The sequence below is a fragment of the Copadichromis virginalis genome, linkage group LG13, assembly GCF_057382275.1.
Source record: "Copadichromis virginalis isolate Kocher_CV1m ecotype Utaka linkage group LG13, C_Virginalis_male_GT1.1, whole genome shotgun sequence".
Classification (NCBI taxonomy): Eukaryota; Metazoa; Chordata; class Actinopteri; order Cichliformes; family Cichlidae; genus Copadichromis; species Copadichromis virginalis.
In genome coordinates this window covers 22,925,228-22,945,412 of record NC_140630.1, presented here as the reverse complement: position 1 = coordinate 22,945,412, position 20,185 = coordinate 22,925,228, and the positions used below count along the sequence as shown (strand labels likewise).

At 42.3% G+C, this 20,185-nt stretch overlaps 1 protein-coding gene across 1 annotated transcript in view; it reads right to left on the bottom strand.

Annotated features, from left to right (window-relative positions):
* Nucleotides 1–20,185, bottom strand: part of LOC146695696 (filamin-A-like) — a 62,041-nt gene that overhangs the window by 10,525 nt on the left and 31,331 nt on the right. The window contains exons 32-48 of the mRNA XM_085478553.1: nucleotides 19,937–20,052; nucleotides 16,242–16,379; nucleotides 16,038–16,140; nucleotides 15,908–15,955; nucleotides 15,588–15,703; nucleotides 11,897–12,038; nucleotides 11,767–11,799; nucleotides 11,567–11,680; nucleotides 11,247–11,362; nucleotides 7,552–7,689; nucleotides 7,348–7,450; nucleotides 7,218–7,265; nucleotides 6,898–7,013; nucleotides 3,205–3,346; nucleotides 3,075–3,107; nucleotides 2,875–2,988; nucleotides 2,555–2,670 (exon numbers count right to left, since the gene is read on the bottom strand). Coding sequence (XP_085334679.1) covers nucleotides 2,555–2,670; nucleotides 2,875–2,988; nucleotides 3,075–3,107; nucleotides 3,205–3,346; nucleotides 6,898–7,013; nucleotides 7,218–7,265; nucleotides 7,348–7,450; nucleotides 7,552–7,689; nucleotides 11,247–11,362; nucleotides 11,567–11,680; nucleotides 11,767–11,799; nucleotides 11,897–12,038; nucleotides 15,588–15,703; nucleotides 15,908–15,955; nucleotides 16,038–16,140; nucleotides 16,242–16,379; nucleotides 19,937–20,052 — 1,736 coding nt within the window. The remainder of the gene's footprint in view (nucleotides 1–2,554; nucleotides 2,671–2,874; nucleotides 2,989–3,074; nucleotides 3,108–3,204; nucleotides 3,347–6,897; nucleotides 7,014–7,217; nucleotides 7,266–7,347; nucleotides 7,451–7,551; nucleotides 7,690–11,246; nucleotides 11,363–11,566; nucleotides 11,681–11,766; nucleotides 11,800–11,896; nucleotides 12,039–15,587; nucleotides 15,704–15,907; nucleotides 15,956–16,037; nucleotides 16,141–16,241; nucleotides 16,380–19,936; nucleotides 20,053–20,185) is intronic.

Sequence of the window (20,185 nt, the reverse complement as noted above, 5' to 3'; positions counted from 1 at the left end):
TCCAAACATACTTGGTCCTATATGAAAAAGTAATTGCACCGAATTAAATAAATTCTAACAACAGCTTATCAAGTTTAAAGGCGCTTCTGCTGTTTAACACGACCTCTGCTAGTTTCCTCTTTCTGGCGCAAAGCGGGAGATAAACAAGCAAGAGAGACGGGACTTGTGGCAGAAACGCCGATCAGCTGATCATTGATCAGTTTCATGATTGAAGTAGCAGCAGGAGAGGGAGAACGAGAGAAGAAGAGGCAGCTGTGCAGCAAAGACACAGAATAACTCCAGCTTTTTGTCTTTTTTTTATTGTAGCTGAAGTACGGGACAAATCGCTTTTATTTTCAGCTCAATACAAAACGCATAATATTAACTCTGAATACCAGAGGATTCCGTTTTTTATGGCACGGTTGGCAACTCTACTAACTAACCATATGAATAAAATAAAGTTCACCAGTAACATCATAGCACCCACCCAACTGTACAGAAACTCCATCATGCTAGCTAGTACACAGTACGAGTTACTGTAACTGACTGTAAAAAGTTAGCACAAGGAAAATAAACTCCACCTAAACTTGGTTTGACCCAGATAGACTGCAGGTCATAACTTCTTACCTGAAGCTCATTTCACCTGACAGTCGGACTGGCGGCCGCCTTGCGTCTCTCCACCTCCAGTCCTTTCCCCCATCCACCTGCTGGCCTCCACCACTTGCTAATTTGACTGAATGTGTGAAAGCTCCACCATAGCCACTACCAAACAACTGAGTTATTTTTACACGTCTGCCAGCATCTGTCCAATCCGCCACCTTTCACTGTTTACACAGTTAGGAAAAAAAGACAACAACAACAACAAAACATTGGGCCATTTAAAAGGCAAAATTAGCATCGGCCCACCGGGCAAATGGCCGGTATACCCGATGCCCCACAGACAGACTGAGGCCCCGCCGCTATTTTTGAGTGCAAAAATGTGTGGTCTCCAGCTAATGGAAAAGGCTGATCGCGTAGTGCTCTTTAAATAGAACAATTTGCCCCATTCTCTTCGCCCGTCATGTGGCCACATGTGGCGGGCTAGCAGGCTAGCAACATACAGGCCCGGGTTCGAGCCCTCGGCTCACTTCCCTCTGTATGTTCACCTGCTAGGGGGAGGTCCAGGCGGGCGATCTTGGAGTGAAAATTCCAAGGGATGACCCCTCGTAGCCTGGGCTTCCCCTGACTTTTTTTCTTTGCTTTGCTTTTTTTCATTTACCTGCCAGCAACAAACACACCTCCTTGTTGTCATGGCTACCAACGACCACTCTTCTTGTGCCAACAAGTCATTGCCTGACAAAACATTATTTCCTATGTTTCCCTGGCTTTTTTGCCTTTTTTATTTCTTGTGTTTTAGACAAAAACAAAAGAAAAAGATCTACAGATTCAGGCTTTTCTTTACCTGTGGTAGTCGGGTAGAATGACGTCACTGACACTGCTTTAATATGAAAACAAACTTTCTCAAACAAAAAACAAAAACAAAAAAGGAGTGGGTCGGTGTGTCATCTTTACCGAGCACCATACATGTTTTGCTTCACATTCAAATTATTATTTTTCCTTTTCAAAAATAATTCAGAGAGAAAAAAAACAGAGAAGTCAAATATATCAAATTTGCACGAATCTTCTAGTGAAGGTGCCTCCTCCTTCTGACCTTAGGGTAACTAATTTCTCAGACAGTGACATGACAGTGCGCTGGGAAGCTGCAGCTGATGATGATGTTTCTTACCTCACTAAGTGGAGGCGACCTGAGACAGGTGGGGAAGAACTATTGGATTGTTGGGGTACATATTATGAAGTAAAAAAAATACAATATCTCAATAAACTGTTGTCCTGTGTCTTAAGGAGTATGAGATATCACTGTCTGCACTCTATGGAGATGGAGCTCAGAGTGAAGCTGTGGCCATACGCTACAGCACCTGTGAGTCACACATTTTCTGATCCTGAACGTTTGTCAAACTCAGGAGGGGAGAGCCTGAAACCATTTACCTAAGTCACATTAGCAGCAGTGTTCAGCCTAAAAAATAGACAAGTTAAAAGTCATGCATCCATATTATTTGTTTATTTATTAAATTATTTTCGAGACACTGTTAGTTGTTAGAAGCCAGTGTTTTAATGACAGGACATATATGACAGTAATGAGACAACCTAAGATATCCAAGATTAGCACAAAAACACAAATAGAATCACAGAAAGCGTGTTTCTCTCCCGTTAGTCTTTAGGCCCAGTTACCTTTTACTTTTCTGTGGTCAGTAGCCCTTCATGTCATATTCTGTCTCTATGTACAATATAGCATTACTAATACAATAACCTGTATGTAAATGAACTTCATTGTGTAATTGATGGCAGTTCTCAAAGTACTAGTCACTTAAAGGTTAAATTTCACATCGAAATTCTCATATTATATTCTATTTGAATGTTTAAAAAGAAAAATATCACAGTATTTATGCTTTCACTGAGCATATACCTGCATCAATGATGAACTCTCAAGGCTGAAAAGTCCTGGCTTTGGTCAGCCACGGTCCACGCACACGCACACGTCACCAATCCCTGACTGCTTGATCATAACAGCAATTGGGCTGCTGGGAACATGACGGGCGTTCTTCTTGATGTTAACAAGGTGCTCACCAATCTCCCTGGGAACAAACGAGATTCCTAAGACAGACCGACAAAACAGATGTTAACAACGCTTATTCTTGTGTGTGCATGCAGCCCGTTTCAGTTGCTCCTGCTTCTTTCTCCACGCTTTAACTTTTATTACTTTCCCCCTCTGTCTTTTACTTAAGGGTTAATAAAGTATTTGGATTCTGATGAGTCTCATTGTTTAGCAAACTTCTCACTTATCAGACGGACACTCACCAATGTGAGCGTTACGCAGCATCTTCAGCAGGCAGGGCTCCTCTGGGCCTGAGGGTGTTGTAAGAGGGGCTGTCAGCTGGCTGAGGTCAAGCTCGCCTATGTCCAGTGGAATATCTGCAGCAGAGCCCGCCTTCAGTGAAGTATGTTGGCTGGAAGGCTTTCAGGCCCGTCTTTGCCACTCCAGGGTCAGAGACCTTCACCTTGTTTGGATGACAGCCTGCTCTGATATTCATCTGTGGGCACAAACACCAAAACTCAAGAGACTTTTCAGTGAGAAGAAAAGGCAAACCTTGCATGCCAGAGTGAAAGTGAGAGTGTGTGAGTGCATACTCCCCCTGAATGGACTCTCAGGGATGTTAGCGTCTCCCCAGGAGACCATCACAGTGTGCTTCACAGGCTTACGTGGGGTGCAGGTGTATGTGCTGTTGCTATTATCCTTAACCTGGACATCCACAGAATTGACTTCACCATCCTGTGCAGAAGACAAGGGATTATAGTTCAATCAGATTTAACACACTGTATTTTTCGGACCATAAGGCGCACTGTCGATGAACAGGTCTGGTTTCATACATGAGGCGCACTGGACTATAAAACGCATTAAGCGAAACAAAACAGCCAGATAAGTCAAACTTTACTCAACTCTTTCTTCTTGCTTCTTCCACTTCCGTACCATTGATTCATTCATGTTGAAATCTCTCGCAGCTGCTCTATTCTCATGTTCTACTGCGTGACTGACAGCCTTGAGTTTGAAATCCGCTTCGTCAGCATGTCTCTTAACAGGTGGCATTTTGGGGTCATGATCCACACACAATACAGTAATATTATGTTGCAGCACAGTACGTATCACTCCGCCAGGCTCCTGACTACGTAGCCGTAATGCTCCGACAATCCATCAAGCGGTGCGACTTCGTAGCTTACCAAAGTCCTACTAAAACATTTTTTGACAGATTTTTAAGCGCCGTGTATTACATAAAATCGGTTCAAGGTCAGTAAGCACAACCACAATTCATACATAAGGCGCACTGTCGATTTTTGAGAGATAATTAAAGGATTTTAAGTGCGACTCATAGTCCGAAAAATACGGTACATACAATATATTTAACATATTTGTGATCATATACAAAGCCAGATATACCTGGGCTATAATTTTCAGAGGAGCTTTTCCTCCTTGCTTGGCATCAACTGTGAGTTCACTGGGTTTTCCAACAGCCAGACCACTGCTCTGTAGGCCTGGACCGTACGCCTTAACCTAGAGAAAACTATTTTAAACAAACAATTAAAAAAGGAACAAGTCAAAGATCTACTATAGCCAAAAGATCATTTACAGACTATAGCGCTGTGAAAAAATATTTGCCTCCTTTCTCATTTCGTATCTTATTCCATATTTGTCACACTTACACGTTTCAGATCAATAAATGTTAATATTAGACAAGAATGTCTAATATTAAACGGCAGTTTTCAAGGGGAAAAAGCTATCCAAACATACTTGGTCCTATATGAAAAAGTAATTGCACCGAATTAAATAAATTCTAACAACAGCTTATCAAGTTTAAAGGCGCTTCTGCTGTTTAACACGACCTCTGCTAGTTTCCTCTTTCTGGCGCAAAGCGGGAGATAAACAAGCAAGAGAGACGGGACTTGTGGCAGAAACGCCGATCAGCTGATCATTGATCAGTTTCATGATTGAAGTAGCAGCAGGAGAGGGAGAACGAGAGAAGAAGAGGCAGCTGTGCAGCAAAGACACAGAATAACTCCAGCTTTTTGTCTTTTTTTTATTGTAGCTGAAGTATGGGACAAATCGCTTTTATTTTCAGCTCAATACAAAACGCATAATATTAACTCTGAATACCAGAGGATTCCGTTTTTTATGGCACGGTTGGCAACTCTACTAACTAACCATATGAATAAAATAAAGTTCACCAGTAACATCATAGCACCCACCCAACTGTACAGAAACTCCATCATGCTAGCTAGTACACAGTACGAGTTACTGTAACTGACTGTAAAAAGTTAGCACAAGGAAAATAAACTCCACCTAAACTTGGTTTGACCCAGATAGACTGCAGGTCATAACTTCTTACCTGAAGCTCATTTCACCTGACAGTCGGACTGGCGGCCGCCTTGCGTCTCTCCACCTCCAGTCCTTTCCCCCATCCACCTGCTGGCCTCCACCACTTGCTAATTTGACTGAATGTGTGAAAGCTCCACCATAGCCACTACCAAACAACTGAGTTATTTTTACACGTCTGCCAGCATCTGTCCAATCCGCCACCTTTCACTGTTTACACAGTTAGGAAAAAAAGACAACAACAACAAGAAAACATTGGGCCATTTAAAAGGCAAAATGAGCATCGGCCCACCGGGCAAATGGCCGGTATACCCGATGCCCCACAGACAGACTGAGGCCCCGCCGCTATTTTTGAGTGCAAAAATGTGTGGTCTCCAGCTAATGGAAAAGGCTGATCGCGTAGTGCTCTTTAAATAGAACAATTTGCCCCATTCTCTTCGCCCGTCATGTGGCCACATGTGGCGGGCTAGCAGGCTAGCAACATACAGGCCCGGGTTCGAGCCCTCGGCTCACTTCCCTCTGTATGTTCACCTGCTAGGGGGAGGTCCAGGCGGGCGATCTTGGAGTGAAAATTCCAAGGGATGACCCCTCGTAGCCTGGGCTTCCCCTCACTTTTTTTCTTTGCTTTGCTTTTTTTCATTTACCTGCCAGCAACAAACACACCTCCTTGTTGTCATGGCTACCAACGACCACTCTTCTTGTGCCAACAAGTCATTGCCTGACAAAACATTATTTCCTATGTTTCCCTGGCTTTTTTGCCTTTTTTATTTCTTGTGTTTTAGACAAAAACAAAAGAAAAAGATCTACAGATTCAGGCTTTTCTTTACCTGTGGTAGTCGGGTAGAATGACGTCACTGACACTGCTTTAATATGAAAACAAACTTTCTCAAACAAAAAACAAAAACAAAAAAGGAGTGGGTCGGTGTGTCATCTTTACCGAGCACCATACATGTTTTGCTTCACATTCAAATTATTATTTTTCCTTTTCAAAAATAATTCAGAGAGAAAAAAAACAGAGAAGTCAAATATATCAAATTTGCACGAATCTTCTAGTGAAGGTGCCTCCTCCTTCTGACCTTAGGGTAACTAATTTCTCAGACAGTGACATGACAGTGCGCTGGGAAGCTGCAGCTGATGATGATGTTTCTTACCTCACTAAGTGGAGGCGACCTGAGACAGGTGGGGAAGAACTATTGGATTGTTGGGGTACATATTATGAAGTAAAAAAAATACAATATCTCAATAAACTGTTGTCCTGTGTCTTAAGGAGTATGAGATATCACTGTCTGCACTCTATGGAGATGGAGCTCAGAGTGAAGCTGTGGCCATACGCTACAGCACCTGTGAGTCACACATTTTCTGATCCTGAACGTTTGTCAAACTCAGGAGGGGAGAGCCTGAAACCATTTACCTAAGTCACATTAGCAGCAGTGTTCAGCCTAAAAAATAGACAAGTTAAAAGTCATGCATCCATATTATTTGTTTATTTATTAAATTATTTTCGAGACACTGTTAGTTGTTAGAAGCCAGTGTTTTAATGACAGGACATATATGACAGTAATGAGACAACCTAAGATATCCAAGATTAGCACAAAAACACAAATAGAATCACAGAAAGCGTGTTTCTCTCCCGTTAGTCTTTAGGCCCAGTTACCTTTTACTTTTCTGTGGTCAGTAGCCCTTCATGTCATATTCTGTCTCTATGTACAATATAGCATTACTAATACAATAACCTATATGTAAATGAACTTCATTGTGTAATTGATGGCAGTTCTCAAAGTACTAGTCACTTAAAGGTTAAATTTCACATCGAAATTCTCATATTATATTCTATTTGAATGTTTAAAAAGAAAAATATCACAGTATTTATGCTTTCACTGAGCATATACCTGCATCAATGATAAACTCTCAAGGCTGAAAAGTCCTGGCTTTGGTCAGCCACGGTCCACGCACACGTCACCAATCCCTGACTGCTTGATCATAACAGCAATTGGGCTGCTGGGAACATGACGGGCGTTCTTCTTGATGTTAACAAGGTGCTCACCAATCTCCCTGGGAACAAACGAGATTCCTAAGACAGACCGACAAAACAGATGTTAACAACGCTTATTCTTGTGTGTGCATGCAGCCCGTTTCAGTTGCTCCTGCTTCTTTCTCCACGCTTTAACTTTTATTACTTTCCCCCTCTGTCTTTTACTTAAGGGTTAATAAAGTATTTGGATTCTGATGAGTCTCATTGTTTAGCAAACTTCTCACTTATCAGACGGACACTCACCAATGTGAGCGTTACGCAGCATCTTCAGCAGGCAGGGCTCCTCTGGGCCTGAGGGTGTTGTAAGAGGGGCTGTCAGCTGGCTGAGGTCAAGCTCGCCTATGTCCAGTGGAATATCTGCAGCAGAGCCCGCCTTCAGTGAAGTATGTTGGCTGGAAGGCTTTCAGGCCCGTCTTTGCCACTCCAGGGTCAGAGACCTTCACCTTGTTTGGATGACAGCCTGCTCTGATATTCATCTGTGGGCACAAACACCAAAACTCAAGAGACTTTTCAGTGAGAAGAAAAGGCAAACCTTGCATGCCAGAGTGAAAGTGAGAGAGTGTGAGTGCATACTCACCCTGAATGGACTCTCAGGGATGTTAGCGTCTCCCCAGGAGACCATCACAGTGTGCTTCACAGGCTTACGTGGGGTGCAGGTGTATGTGCTGTTGCTATTATCCTTAACCTGGACATCCACAGAATTGACTTCACCATCCTGTGCAGAAGACAAGGGATTATAGTTCAATCAGATTTAACACACTGTATTTTTCGGACCATAAGGCGCACTGTCGATGAACAGGTCTGGTTTCATACATGAGGCGCACTGGACTATAAAACGCATTAAGCGAAACAAAACAGCCAGATAAGTCAAACTTTACTCAACTCTTTCTTCTTGCTTCCTCCACTTCCGTACCATTGATTCATTCATGTTGAAATCTCTCGCAGCTGCTCTATTCTCATGTTCTACTGCGTGACTGACAGCCTTGAGTTTGAAATCCGCTTCCTCAGCATGTCTCTTAACAGGTGGCATTTTGGGGTCATGATCCACACACAATACAGTAATATTATGTTGCAGCACAGTACGTATCACTCCGCCAGGCTCCTGACTACGTAGCCGTAATGCTCCGACAATCCATCAAGCCGTGCGACTTCATAGCTTACCAAAGTCGTACTAAAACATTTTTTGACAGATTTTTAAGCGCCGTGTATTACATAAAATCGGTTCAAGGTCAGTAAGCACAACCACAATTCATACATAAGGCGCACTGTCGATTTTTGAGAGATAATTAAAGGATTTTAAGTGCGACTCATAGTCCGAAAAATACGGTACATACAATATATTTAACATATTTGTGATCATATACAAAGCCAGATATACCTGGGCTATAATTTTCAGAGGAGCTTTTCCTCCTTGCTTGGCATCAACTGTGAGTTCACTGGGTTTTCCAACAGCCAGACCACTGCTCTGTAGGCCTGGACCGTACGCCTTAACCTAGAGAAAACTATTTTAAACAAACAATTAAAAAAGGAACAAGTCAAAGATCTACTATAGCCAAAAGATCATTTACAGACTATAGCGCTGTGAAAAAATATTTGCCTCCTTTCTCATTTCGTATCTTATTCCATATTTGTCACACTTACACGTTTCAGATCAATAAATGTTAATATTAGACAAGAATGTCTAATATTAAACGGCAGTTTTCAAGGGGAAAAAGCTATCCAAACATACTTGGTCCTATATGAAAAAGTAATTGCACCGAATTAAATAAATTCTAACAACAGCTTATCAAGTTTAAAGGCGCTTCTGCTGTTTAACACGACCTCTGCTAGTTTCCTCTTTCTGGCGCAAAGCGGGAGATAAACAAGCAAGAGAGACGGGACTTGTGGCAGAAACGCCGATCAGCTGATCATTGATCAGTTTCATGATTGAAGTAGCAGCAGGAGAGGGAGAACGAGAGAAGAAGAGGCAGCTGTGCAGCAAAGACACAGAATAACTCCAGCTTTTTGTCTTTTTTTTATTGTAGCTGAAGTATGGGACAAATCGCTTTTATTTTCAGCTCAATACAAAACGCATAATATTAACTCTGAATACCAGAGGATTCCGTTTTTTATGGCACGGTTGGCAACTCTACTAACTAACCATATGAATAAAATAAAGTTCACCAGTAACATCATAGCACCCACCCAACTGTACAGAAACTCCATCATGCTAGCTAGTACACAGTACGAGTTACTGTAACTGACTGTAAAAAGTTAGCACAAGGAAAATAAACTCCACCTAAACTTGGTTTGACCCAGATAGACTGCAGGTCATAACTTCTTACCTGAAGCTCATTTCACCTGACAGTCGGACTGGCGGCCGCCTTGCGTCTCTCCACCTCCAGTCCTTTCCCCCATCCACCTGCTGGCCTCCACCACTTGCTAATTTGACTGAATGTGTGAAAGCTCCACCATAGCCACTACCAAACAACTGAGTTATTTTTACACGTCTGCCAGCATCTGTCCAATCCGCCACCTTTCACTGTTTACACAGTTAGGAAAAAAAGACAACAACAACAAGAAAACATTGGGCCATTTAAAAGGCAAAATGAGCATCGGCCCACCGGGCAAATGGCCGGTATACCCGATGCCCCACAGACAGACTGAGGCCCCGCCGCTATTTTTGAGTGCAAAAATGTGTGGTCTCCAGCTAATGGAAAAGGCTGATCGCGTAGTGCTCTTTAAATAGAACAATTTGCCCCATTCTCTTCGCCCGTCATGTGGCCACATGTGGCGGGCTAGCAGGCTAGCAACATACAGGCCCGGGTTCGAGCCCTCGGCTCACTTCCCTCTGTATGTTCACCTGCTAGGGGGAGGTCCAGGCGGGCGATCTTGGAGTGAAAATTCCAAGGGATGACCCCTCGTAGCCTGGGCTTCCCCTCACTTTTTTTCTTTGCTTTGCTTTTTTTCATTTACCTGCCAGCAACAAACACACCTCCTTGTTGTCATGGCTACCAACGACCACTCTTCTTGTGCCAACAAGTCATTGCCTGACAAAACATTATTTCCTATGTTTCCCTGGCTTTTTTGCCTTTTTTATTTCTTGTGTTTTAGACAAAAACAAAAGAAAAAGATCTACAGATTCAGGCTTTTCTTTACCTGTGGTAGTCGGGTAGAATGACGTCACTGACACTGCTTTAATATGAAAACAAACTTTCTCAAACAAAAAACAAAAACAAAAAAGGAGTGGGTCGGTGTGTCATCTTTACCGAGCACCATACATGTTTTGCTTCACATTCAAATTATTATTTTTCCTTTTCAAAAATAATTCAGAGAGAAAAAAAACAGAGAAGTCAAATATATCAAATTTGCACGAATCTTCTAGTGAAGGTGCCTCCTCCTTCTGACCTTAGGGTAACTAATTTCTCAGACAGTGACATGACAGTGCGCTGGGAAGCTGCAGCTGATGATGATGTTTCTTACCTCACTAAGTGGAGGCGACCTGAGACAGGTGGGGAAGAACTATTGGATTGTTGGGGTACATATTATGAAGTAAAAAAAATACAATATCTCAATAAACTGTTGTCCTGTGTCTTAAGGAGTATGAGATATCACTGTCTGCACTCTATGGAGATGGAGCTCAGAGTGAAGCTGTGGCCATACGCTACAGCACCTGTGAGTCACACATTTTCTGATCCTGAACGTTTGTCAAACTCAGGAGGGGAGAGCCTGAAACCATTTACCTAAGTCACATTAGCAGCAGTGTTCAGCCTAAAAAATAGACAAGTTAAAAGTCATGCATCCATATTATTTGTTTATTTATTAAATTATTTTCGAGACACTGTTAGTTGTTAGAAGCCAGTGTTTTAATGACAGGACATATATGACAGTAATGAGACAACCTAAGATATCCAAGATTAGCACAAAAACACAAATAGAATCACAGAAAGCGTGTTTCTCTCCCGTTAGTCTTTAGGCCCAGTTACCTTTTACTTTTCTGTGGTCAGTAGCCCTTCATGTCATATTCTGTCTCTATGTACAATATAGCATTACTAATACAATAACCTGTATGTAAATGAACTTCATTGTGTAATTGATGGCAGTTCTCAAAGTACTAGTCACTTAAAGGTTAAATTTCACATCGAAATTCTCATATTATATTCTATTTGAATGTTTAAAAAGAAAAATATCACAGTATTTATGCTTTCACTGAGCATATACCTGCATCAATGATGAACTCTCAAGGCTGAAAAGTCCTGGCTTTGGTCAGCCACGGTCCACGCACACGCACACGTCACCAATCCCTGACTGCTTGATCATAACAGCAATTGGGCTGCTGGGAACATGACGGGCGTTCTTCTTGATGTTAACAAGGTGCTCACCAATCTCCCTGGGAACAAACGAGATTCCTAAGACAGACCGACAAAACAGATGTTAACAACGCTTATTCTTGTGTGTGCATGCAGCCCGTTTCAGTTGCTCCTGCTTCTTTCTCCACGCTTTAACTTTTATTACTTTCCCCCTCTGTCTTTTACTTAAGGGTTAATAAAGTATTTGGATTCTGATGAGTCTCATTGTTTAGCAAACTTCTCCCTTATCAGACGGACACTCACCAATGTGAGCGTTACGCAGCATCTTCAGCAGGCAGGGCTCCTCTGGGCCTGAGGGTGTTGTAAGAGGGGCTGTCAGCTGGCTGAGGTCAAGCTCGCCTATGTCCAGTGGAATATCTGCAGCAGAGCCCGCCTTCAGTGAAGTATGTTGGCTGGAAGGCTTTCAGGCCCGTCTTTGCCACTCCAGGGTCAGAGACCTTCACCTTGTTTGGATGACAGCCTGCTCTGATATTCATCTGTGGGCACAAACACCAAAACTCAAGAGACTTTTCAGTGAGAAGAAAAGGCAAACCTTGCATGCCAGAGTGAAAGTGAGAGTGTGTGAGTGCATACTCCCCCTGAATGGACTCTCAGGGATGTTAGCGTCTCCCCAGGAGACCATCACAGTGTGCTTCACAGGCTTACGTGGGGTGCAGGTGTATGTGCTGTTGCTATTATCCTTAACCTGGACATCCACAGAATTGACTTCACCATCCTGTGCAGAAGACAAGGGATTATAGTTCAATCAGATTTAACACACTGTATTTTTCGGACCATAAGGCGCACTGTCGATGAACAGGTCTGGTTTCATACATGAGGCGCACTGGACTATAAAACGCATTAAGCGAAACAAAACAGCCAGATAAGTCAAACTTTACTCAACTCTTTCTTCTTGCTTCTTCCACTTCCGTACCATTGATTCATTCATGTTGAAATCTCTCGCAGCTGCTCTATTCTCATGTTCTACTGCGTGACTGACAGCCTTGAGTTTGAAATCCGCTTCGTCAGCATGTCTCTTAACAGGTGGCATTTTGGGGTCATGATCCACACACAATACAGTAATATTATGTTGCAGCACAGTACGTATCACTCCGCCAGGCTCCTGACTACGTAGCCGTAATGCTCCGACAATCCATCAAGCGGTGCGACTTCGTAGCTTACCAAAGTCGTACTAAAACATTTTTTGACAGATTTTTAAGCGCCGTGTATTACATAAAATCGGTTCAAGGTCAGTAAGCACAACCACAATTCATACATAAGGCGCACTGTCGATTTTTGAGAGATAATTAAAGGATTTTAAGTGCGACTCATAGTCCGAAAAATACGGTACATACAATATATTTAACATATTTGTGATCATATACAAAGCCAGATATACCTGGGCTATAATTTTCAGAGGAGCTTTTCCTCCTTGCTTGGCATCAACTGTGAGTTCACTGGGTTTTCCAACAGCCAGACCACTGCTCTGTAGGCCTGGACCGTACGCCTTAACCTAGAGAAAACTATTTTAAACAAACAATTAAAAAAGGAACAAGTCAAAGATCTACTATAGCCAAAAGATCATTTACAGACTATAGCGCTGTGAAAAAATATTTGCCTCCTTTCTCATTTCGTATCTTATTCCATATTTGTCACACTTACACGTTTCAGATCAATAAATGTTAATATTAGACAAGAATGTCTAATATTAAACGGCAGTTTTCAAGGGGAAAAAGCTATCCAAACATACTTGGTCCTATATGAAAAAGTAATTGCACCGAATTAAATAAATTCTAACAACAGCTTATCAAGTTTAAAGGCGCTTCTGCTGTTTAACACGACCTCTGCTAGTTTCCTCTTTCTGGCGCAAAGCGGGAGATAAACAAGCAAGAGAGACGGGACTTGTGGCAGAAACGCCGATCAGCTGATCATTGATCAGTTTCATGATTGAAGTAGCAGCAGGAGAGGGAGAACGAGAGAAGAAGAGGCAGCTGTGCAGCAAAGACACAGAATAACTCCAGCTTTTTGTCTTTTTTTTTATTGTAGCTGAAGTATGGGACAAATCGCTTTTATTTTCAGCTCAATACAAAACGCATAATATTAACTCTGAATACCAGAGGATTCCGTTTTTTATGGCACGGTTGGCTCTACTAACTAACCATATGAATAAAATAAAGTTCACCAGTAACATCATAGCACCCACCCAACTGTACAGAAACTCCATCATGCTAGCTAGTACACAGTACGAGTTACTGTAACTGACTGTAAAAAGTTAGCACAAGGAAAATAAACTCCACCTAAACTTGGTTTGACCCAGATAGACTGCAGGTCATAACTTCTTACCTGAAGCTCATTTCACCTGACAGTCGGACTGGCGGCCGCCTTGCGTCTCTCCACCTCCAGTCCTTTCCCCCATCCACCTGCTGGCCTCCACCACTTGCTAATTTGACTGAATGTGTGAAAGCTCCACCATAGCCACTACCAAACAACTGAGTTATTTTTACACGTCTGCCAGCATCTGTCCAATCCGCCACCTTTCACTGTTTACACAGTTAGGAAAAAAAGACAACAACAACAAGAAAACATTGGGCCATTTAAAAGGCAAAATGAGCATCGGCCCACCGGGCAAATGGCCGGTATACCCGATGCCCCACAGACAGACTGAGGCCCCGCCGCTATTTTTGAGTGCAAAAATGTGTGGTCTCCAGCTAATGGAAAAGGCTGATCGCGTAGTGCTCTTTAAATAGAACAATTTGCCCCATTCTCTTCGCCCGTCATGTGGCCACATGTGGCGGGCTAGCAGGCTAGCAACATACAGGCCCGGGTTCGAGCCCTCGGCTCACTTCCCTCTGTATGTTCACCTGCTAGGGGGAGGTCCAGGCGGGCGATCTTGGAGTGAAAATTCCAAGGGATGACCCCTCGTAGCCTGGGCTTCCCCTCACTTTTTTTCTTTGCTTTGCTTTTTTTCATTTACCTGCCAGCAACAAACACACCTCCTTGTTGTCATGGCTACCAACGACCACTCTTCTTGTGCCAACAAGTCATTGCCTGACAAAACATTATTTCCTATGTTTCCCTGGCTTTTTTGCCTTTTTTATTTCTTGTGTTTTAGACAAAAACAAAAGAAAAAGATCTACAGATTCAGGCTTTTCTTTACCTGTGGTAGTCGGGTAGAATGACGTCACTGACACTGCTTTAATATGAAAACAAACTTTCTCAAACAAAAAACAAAAACAAAAAAGGAGTGGGTCGGTGTGTCATCTTTACCGAGCACCATACATGTTTTGCTTCACATTCAAATTATTATTTTTCCTTTTCAAAAATAATTCAGAGAGAAAAAAAACAGAGAAGTCAAATATATCAAATTTGCACGAATCTTCTAGTGAAGGTGCCTCCTCCTTCTGACCTTAGGGTAACTAATTTCTCAGACAGTGACATGACAGTGCGCTGGGAAGCTGCAGCTGATGATGATGTTTCTTACCTCACTAAGTGGAGGCGACCTGAGACAGGTGGGGAAGAACTATTGGATTGTTGGGGTACATATTATGAAGTAAAAAAAATACAATATCTCAATAAACTGTTGTCCTGTGTCTTAAGGAGTATGAGATATCACTGTCTGCACTCTATGGAGATGGAGCTCAGAGTGAAGCTGTGGCCATACGCTACAGCACCTGTGAGTCACACATTTTCTGATCCTGAACGTTTGTCAAACTCAGGAGGGGAGAGCCTGAAACCATTTACCTAAGTCACATTAGCAGCAGTGTTCAGCCTAAAAAATAGACAAGTTAAAAGTCATGCATCCATATTATTTGTTTATTTATTAAATTATTTTCGAGACACTGTTAGTTGTTAGAAGCCAGTGTTTTAATGACAGGACATATATGACAGTAATGAGACAACCTAAGATATCCAAGATTAGCACAAAAACACAAATAGAATCACAGAAAGCGTGTTTCTCTCCCGTTAGTCTTTAGGCCCAGTTACCTTTTACTTTTCTGTGGTCAGTAGCCCTTCATGTCATATTCTGTCTCTATGTACAATATAGCATTACTAATACAATAACCTATATGTAAATGAACTTCATTGTGTAATTGATGGCAGTTCTCAAAGTACTAGTCACTTAAAGGTTAAATTTCACATCAAAATTCTCATATTATATTCTATTTGAATGTTTAAAAAGAAAAATATCACAGTATTTATGCTTTCACTGAGCATATACCTGCATCAATGATAAACTCTCAAGGCTGAAAAGTCCTGGCTTTGGTCAGCCACGGTCCACGCACACGTCACCAATCCCTGACTGCTTGATCATAACAGCAATTGGGCTGCTGGGAACATGACGGGCGTTCTTCTTGATGTTAACAAGGTGCTCACCAATCTCCCTGGGAACAAACGAGATTCCTAAGACAGACCGACAAAACAGATGTTAACAACGCTTATTCTTGTGTGTGCATGCAGCCCGTTTCAGTTGCTCCTGCTTCTTTCTCCACGCTTTAACTTTTATTACTTTCCCCCTCTGTCTTTTACTTAAGGGTTAATAAAGTATTTGGATTCTGATGAGTCTCATTGTTTAGCAAACTTCTCACTTATCAGACGGACACTCACCAATGTGAGCGTTACGCAGCATCTTCAGCAGGCAGGGCTCCTCTGGGCCTGAGGGTGTTGTAAGAGGGGCTGTCAGCTGGCTGAGGTCAAGCTCGCCTATGTCCAGTGGAATATCTGCAGCAGAGCCCGCCTTCAGTGAAGTATGTTGGCTGGAAGGCTTTCAGGCCCGTCTTTGCCACTCCAGGGTCAGAGACCTTCACCTTGTTTGGATGACAGCCTGCTCTGATATTCATCTGTGGGCACAAACACCAAAACTCAAGAGACTTTTCAGTGAGAAGAAAAGGCAAACCTTGCATGCCAGAGTGAAAGTGAGAGTGTGTGAGTGCATACTCACCCTGAATGGACTCTCAGGGATGTTAGCGTCTCCCCAGGAGACCATCACAGTGTGCTTCACAGGCTTACGTGGGGTGCAGGTGTATGTGCTGTTGCTATTATCCTTAACCTGGACATCCACAGAATTGACTTCACCATCCTGTGCAGAAGACAAGGGATTATAGTTCAATCAGATTTAACACACTGTATTTTTCGGACCATAAGGCGCACTGTCGATGAACAGGTCTGGTTTCATACATGAGGCGCACTGGACTATAAAACGCATTAAGCGAAACAAAACAGCCAGATAAGTCAAACTTTACTCAACTCTTTCTTCTTGCTTCCTCCACTTCCGTACCATTGATTCATTCATGTTGAAATCTCTCGCAGCTGCTCTATTCTCATGTTCTACTGCGTGACTGACAGCCTTGAGTTTGAAATCCGCTTCGTCAGCATGTCTCTTAACAGGTGGCATTTTGGGGTCATGATCCACACACAATACAGTAATATTATGTTGCAGCACAGTACGTATCACTCCGCCAGGCTCCTGACTACGTAGCCGTAATGCTCCGACAATCCATCAAGCAGTGCGACTTCGTAGCTTACCAAAGTCGTACTAAAACATTTTTTGACAGATTTTTAAGCGCCGTGTATTACATAAAATCGGTTCAAGGTCAGTAAGCACAACCAGAATTCATACATAAGGCGCACTGTCGATTTTTGAGATAATTAAAGGATTTTAAGTGCGACTCATAGTCCGAAAAATACGGTACATACAATATATTTAACATATTTGTGATCATATACAAAGCCAGATATACCTGGGCTATAATTTTCAGAGGAGCTTTTCCTCCTTGCTTGGCATCAACTGTGAGTTCACTGGGTTTTCCAACAGCCAGACCACTGCTCTGTAGGCCTGGACCGTACGCCTTAACCTAGAGAAAACTATTTTAAACAAACAATTAAAAAAGGAACAAGTCAAAGATCTACTATAGCCAAAAGATCATTTACAGACTATAGCGCTGTGAAAAAATATTTGCCTCCTTTCTCATTTCGTATCTTATTCCATATTTGTCACACTTACACGTTTCAGATCAATAAATTTTAATATTAGACAAGAATGTCTAATATTAAACGGCAGTTTTCAAGGGGAAAAAGCTATCCAAACATACTTGGTCCTATATGAAAAAGTAATTGCACCGAATTAAATAAATTCTAACAACAGCTTATCAAGTTTAAAGGCGCTTCTGCTGTTTAACACGACCTCTGCTAGTTTCCTCTTTCTGGCGCAAAGCGGGAGATAAACAAGCAAGAGAGACGGGACTTGTGGCAGAAACGCCGATCAGCTGATCATTGATCAGTTTCATGATTGAAGTAGCAGCAGGAGAGGGAGAACGAGAGAAGAAGAGGCAGCTGTGCAGCAAAGACACAGAATAACTCCAGCTTTTTGTCTTTTTTTTATTGTAGCTGAAGTACAGGACAAATCGCTTTTATTTTCAGCTCAATACAAAACGCATAATATTAACTCTGAATACCAGAGGATTCCGTTTTTTATGGCACGGTTGGCTCTACTAACTAACCATATGAATAAAATAAAGTTCACCAGTAACATCATAGCACCCACCCAACTGTACAGAAACTCCATCATGCTAGCTAGTACACAGTACGAGTTATTGTAACTGACTGTAAAAAGTTAGCACAAGGAAAATAAACTCCACCTAAACTTGGTTTGACCCAGATAGACTGCAGGTCATAACTTCTTACCTGAAGCTCATTTCACCTGACAGTCGGACTGGCGGCCGCCTTGCGTCTCTCCACCTCCAGTCCTTTCCCCCATCCACCTGCTGGCCTCCACCACTTGCTAATTTGACTGAATGTGTGAAAGCTCCACCATAGCCACTACCAAACAACTGAGTTATTTTTACACGTCTGCCAGCATCTGTCCAATCCGCCACCTTTCACTGTTTACACAGTTAGGAAAAAAAGACAACAACAACAACAAAACATTGGGCCATTTAAAAGGCAAAATGAGCATCGGCCCACCGGGCAAATGGCCGGTATACCCGATGCCCCACAGACAGACTGAGGCCCCGCCGCTATTTTTGAGTGCAAAAATGTGTGGTCTCCAGCTAATGGAAAAGGCTGATCGCACGATGTGCGCGTAGTGCTCTTTAAATAGAACAATTTGCCCCATTCTCTTCGCCCGTCATGTGGCCACATGTGGCGGGCTAGCAGGCTAGCAACATACAGGCCCGGGTTCGAGCCCTCGGCTCACTTCCCTCTGTATGTTCACCTGCTAGGGGGAGGTCCAGGCGGGCGATCTTGGAGTGAAAATTCCAAGGGATGACCCCTCGTAGCCTGGGCTTCCCCTGACTTTTTTTCTTTGCTTTGCTTTTTTTCATTTACCTGCCAGCAACAAACACACCTCCTTGTTGTCATGGCTACCAACGACCACTCTTCTTGTGCCAACAAGTCATTGCCTGACAAAACATTATTTCCTATGTTTCCCTGGCTTTTTTGCCTTTTTTATTTCTTGTGTTTTAGACAAAAACAAAAGAAAAAGATCTACAGATTCAGGCTTTTCTTTACCTGTGGTAGTCGGGTAGAATGACGTCACTGACACTGCTTTAATATGAAAACAAACTTTCTCAAACAAAAAACAAAAACAAAAAAGGAGTGGGTCGGTGTGTCATCTTTACCGAGCACCATACATGTTTTGCTTCACATTCAAATTATTATTTTTCCTTTTCAAAAATAATTCAGAGAGAAAAAAAACAGAGAAGTCAAATATATCAAATTTGCACGAATCTTCTAGTGAAGGTGCCTCCTCCTTCTGACCTTAGGGTAACTAATTTCTCAGACAGTGACATGACAGTGCGCTGGGAAGCTGCAGCTGATGATGATGTTTCTTACCTCACTAAGTGGAGGCGACCTGAGACAGGTGGGGAAGAACTATTGGATTGTTGGGGTACATATTATGAAGTAAAAAAAATACAATATCTCAATAAACTGTTGTCCTGTGTCTTAAGGAGTATGAGATATCACTGTCTGCACTCTATGGAGATGGAGCTCAGAGTGAAGCTGTGGCCATACGCTACAGCACCTGTGAGTCACACATTTTCTGATCCTGAACGTTTGTCAAACTCAGGAGGGGAGAGCCTGAAACCATTTACCTAAGTCACATTAGCAGCAGTGTTCAGCCTAAAAAATAGACAAGTTAAAAGTCATGCATCCATATTATTTGTTTATTTATTAAATTATTTTCGAGACACTGTTAGTTGTTAGAAGCCAGTGTTTTAATGACAGGACATATATGACAGTAATGAGACAACCTAAGATATCCAAGATTAGCACAAAAACACAAATAGAATCACAGAAAGCGTGTTTCTCTCCCGTTAGTCTTTAGGCCCAGTTACCTTTTACTTTTCTGTGGTCAGTAGCCCTTCATGTCATATTCTGTCTCTATGTACAATATAGCATTACTAATACAATAACCTATATGTAAATGAACTTCATTGTGTAATTGATGGCAGTTCTCAAAGTACTAGTCACTTAAAGGTTAAATTTCACATCGAAATTCTCATATTATATTCTATTTGAATGTTTAAAAAGAAAAATATCACAGTATTTATGCTTTCACTGAGCATATACCTGCATCAATGATAAACTCTCAAGGCTGAAAAGTCCTGGCTTTGGTCAGCCACGGTCCACGCACACGTCACCAATCCCTGACTGCTTGATCATAACAGCAATTGGGCTGCTGGGAACATGACGGGCGTTCTTCTTGATGTTAACAAGGTGCTCACCAATCTCCCTGGGAACAAACGAGATTCCTAAGACAGACCGACAAAACAGCAGTGCGAGTGTGGTCAGGTCAGACCACTCCAGTATCTGTGTGTCATGGAGACCAGTATCTGCCGTTGATGGATATCCTATTGTAATCCAGGATGTAAAAGGTATTCTGTA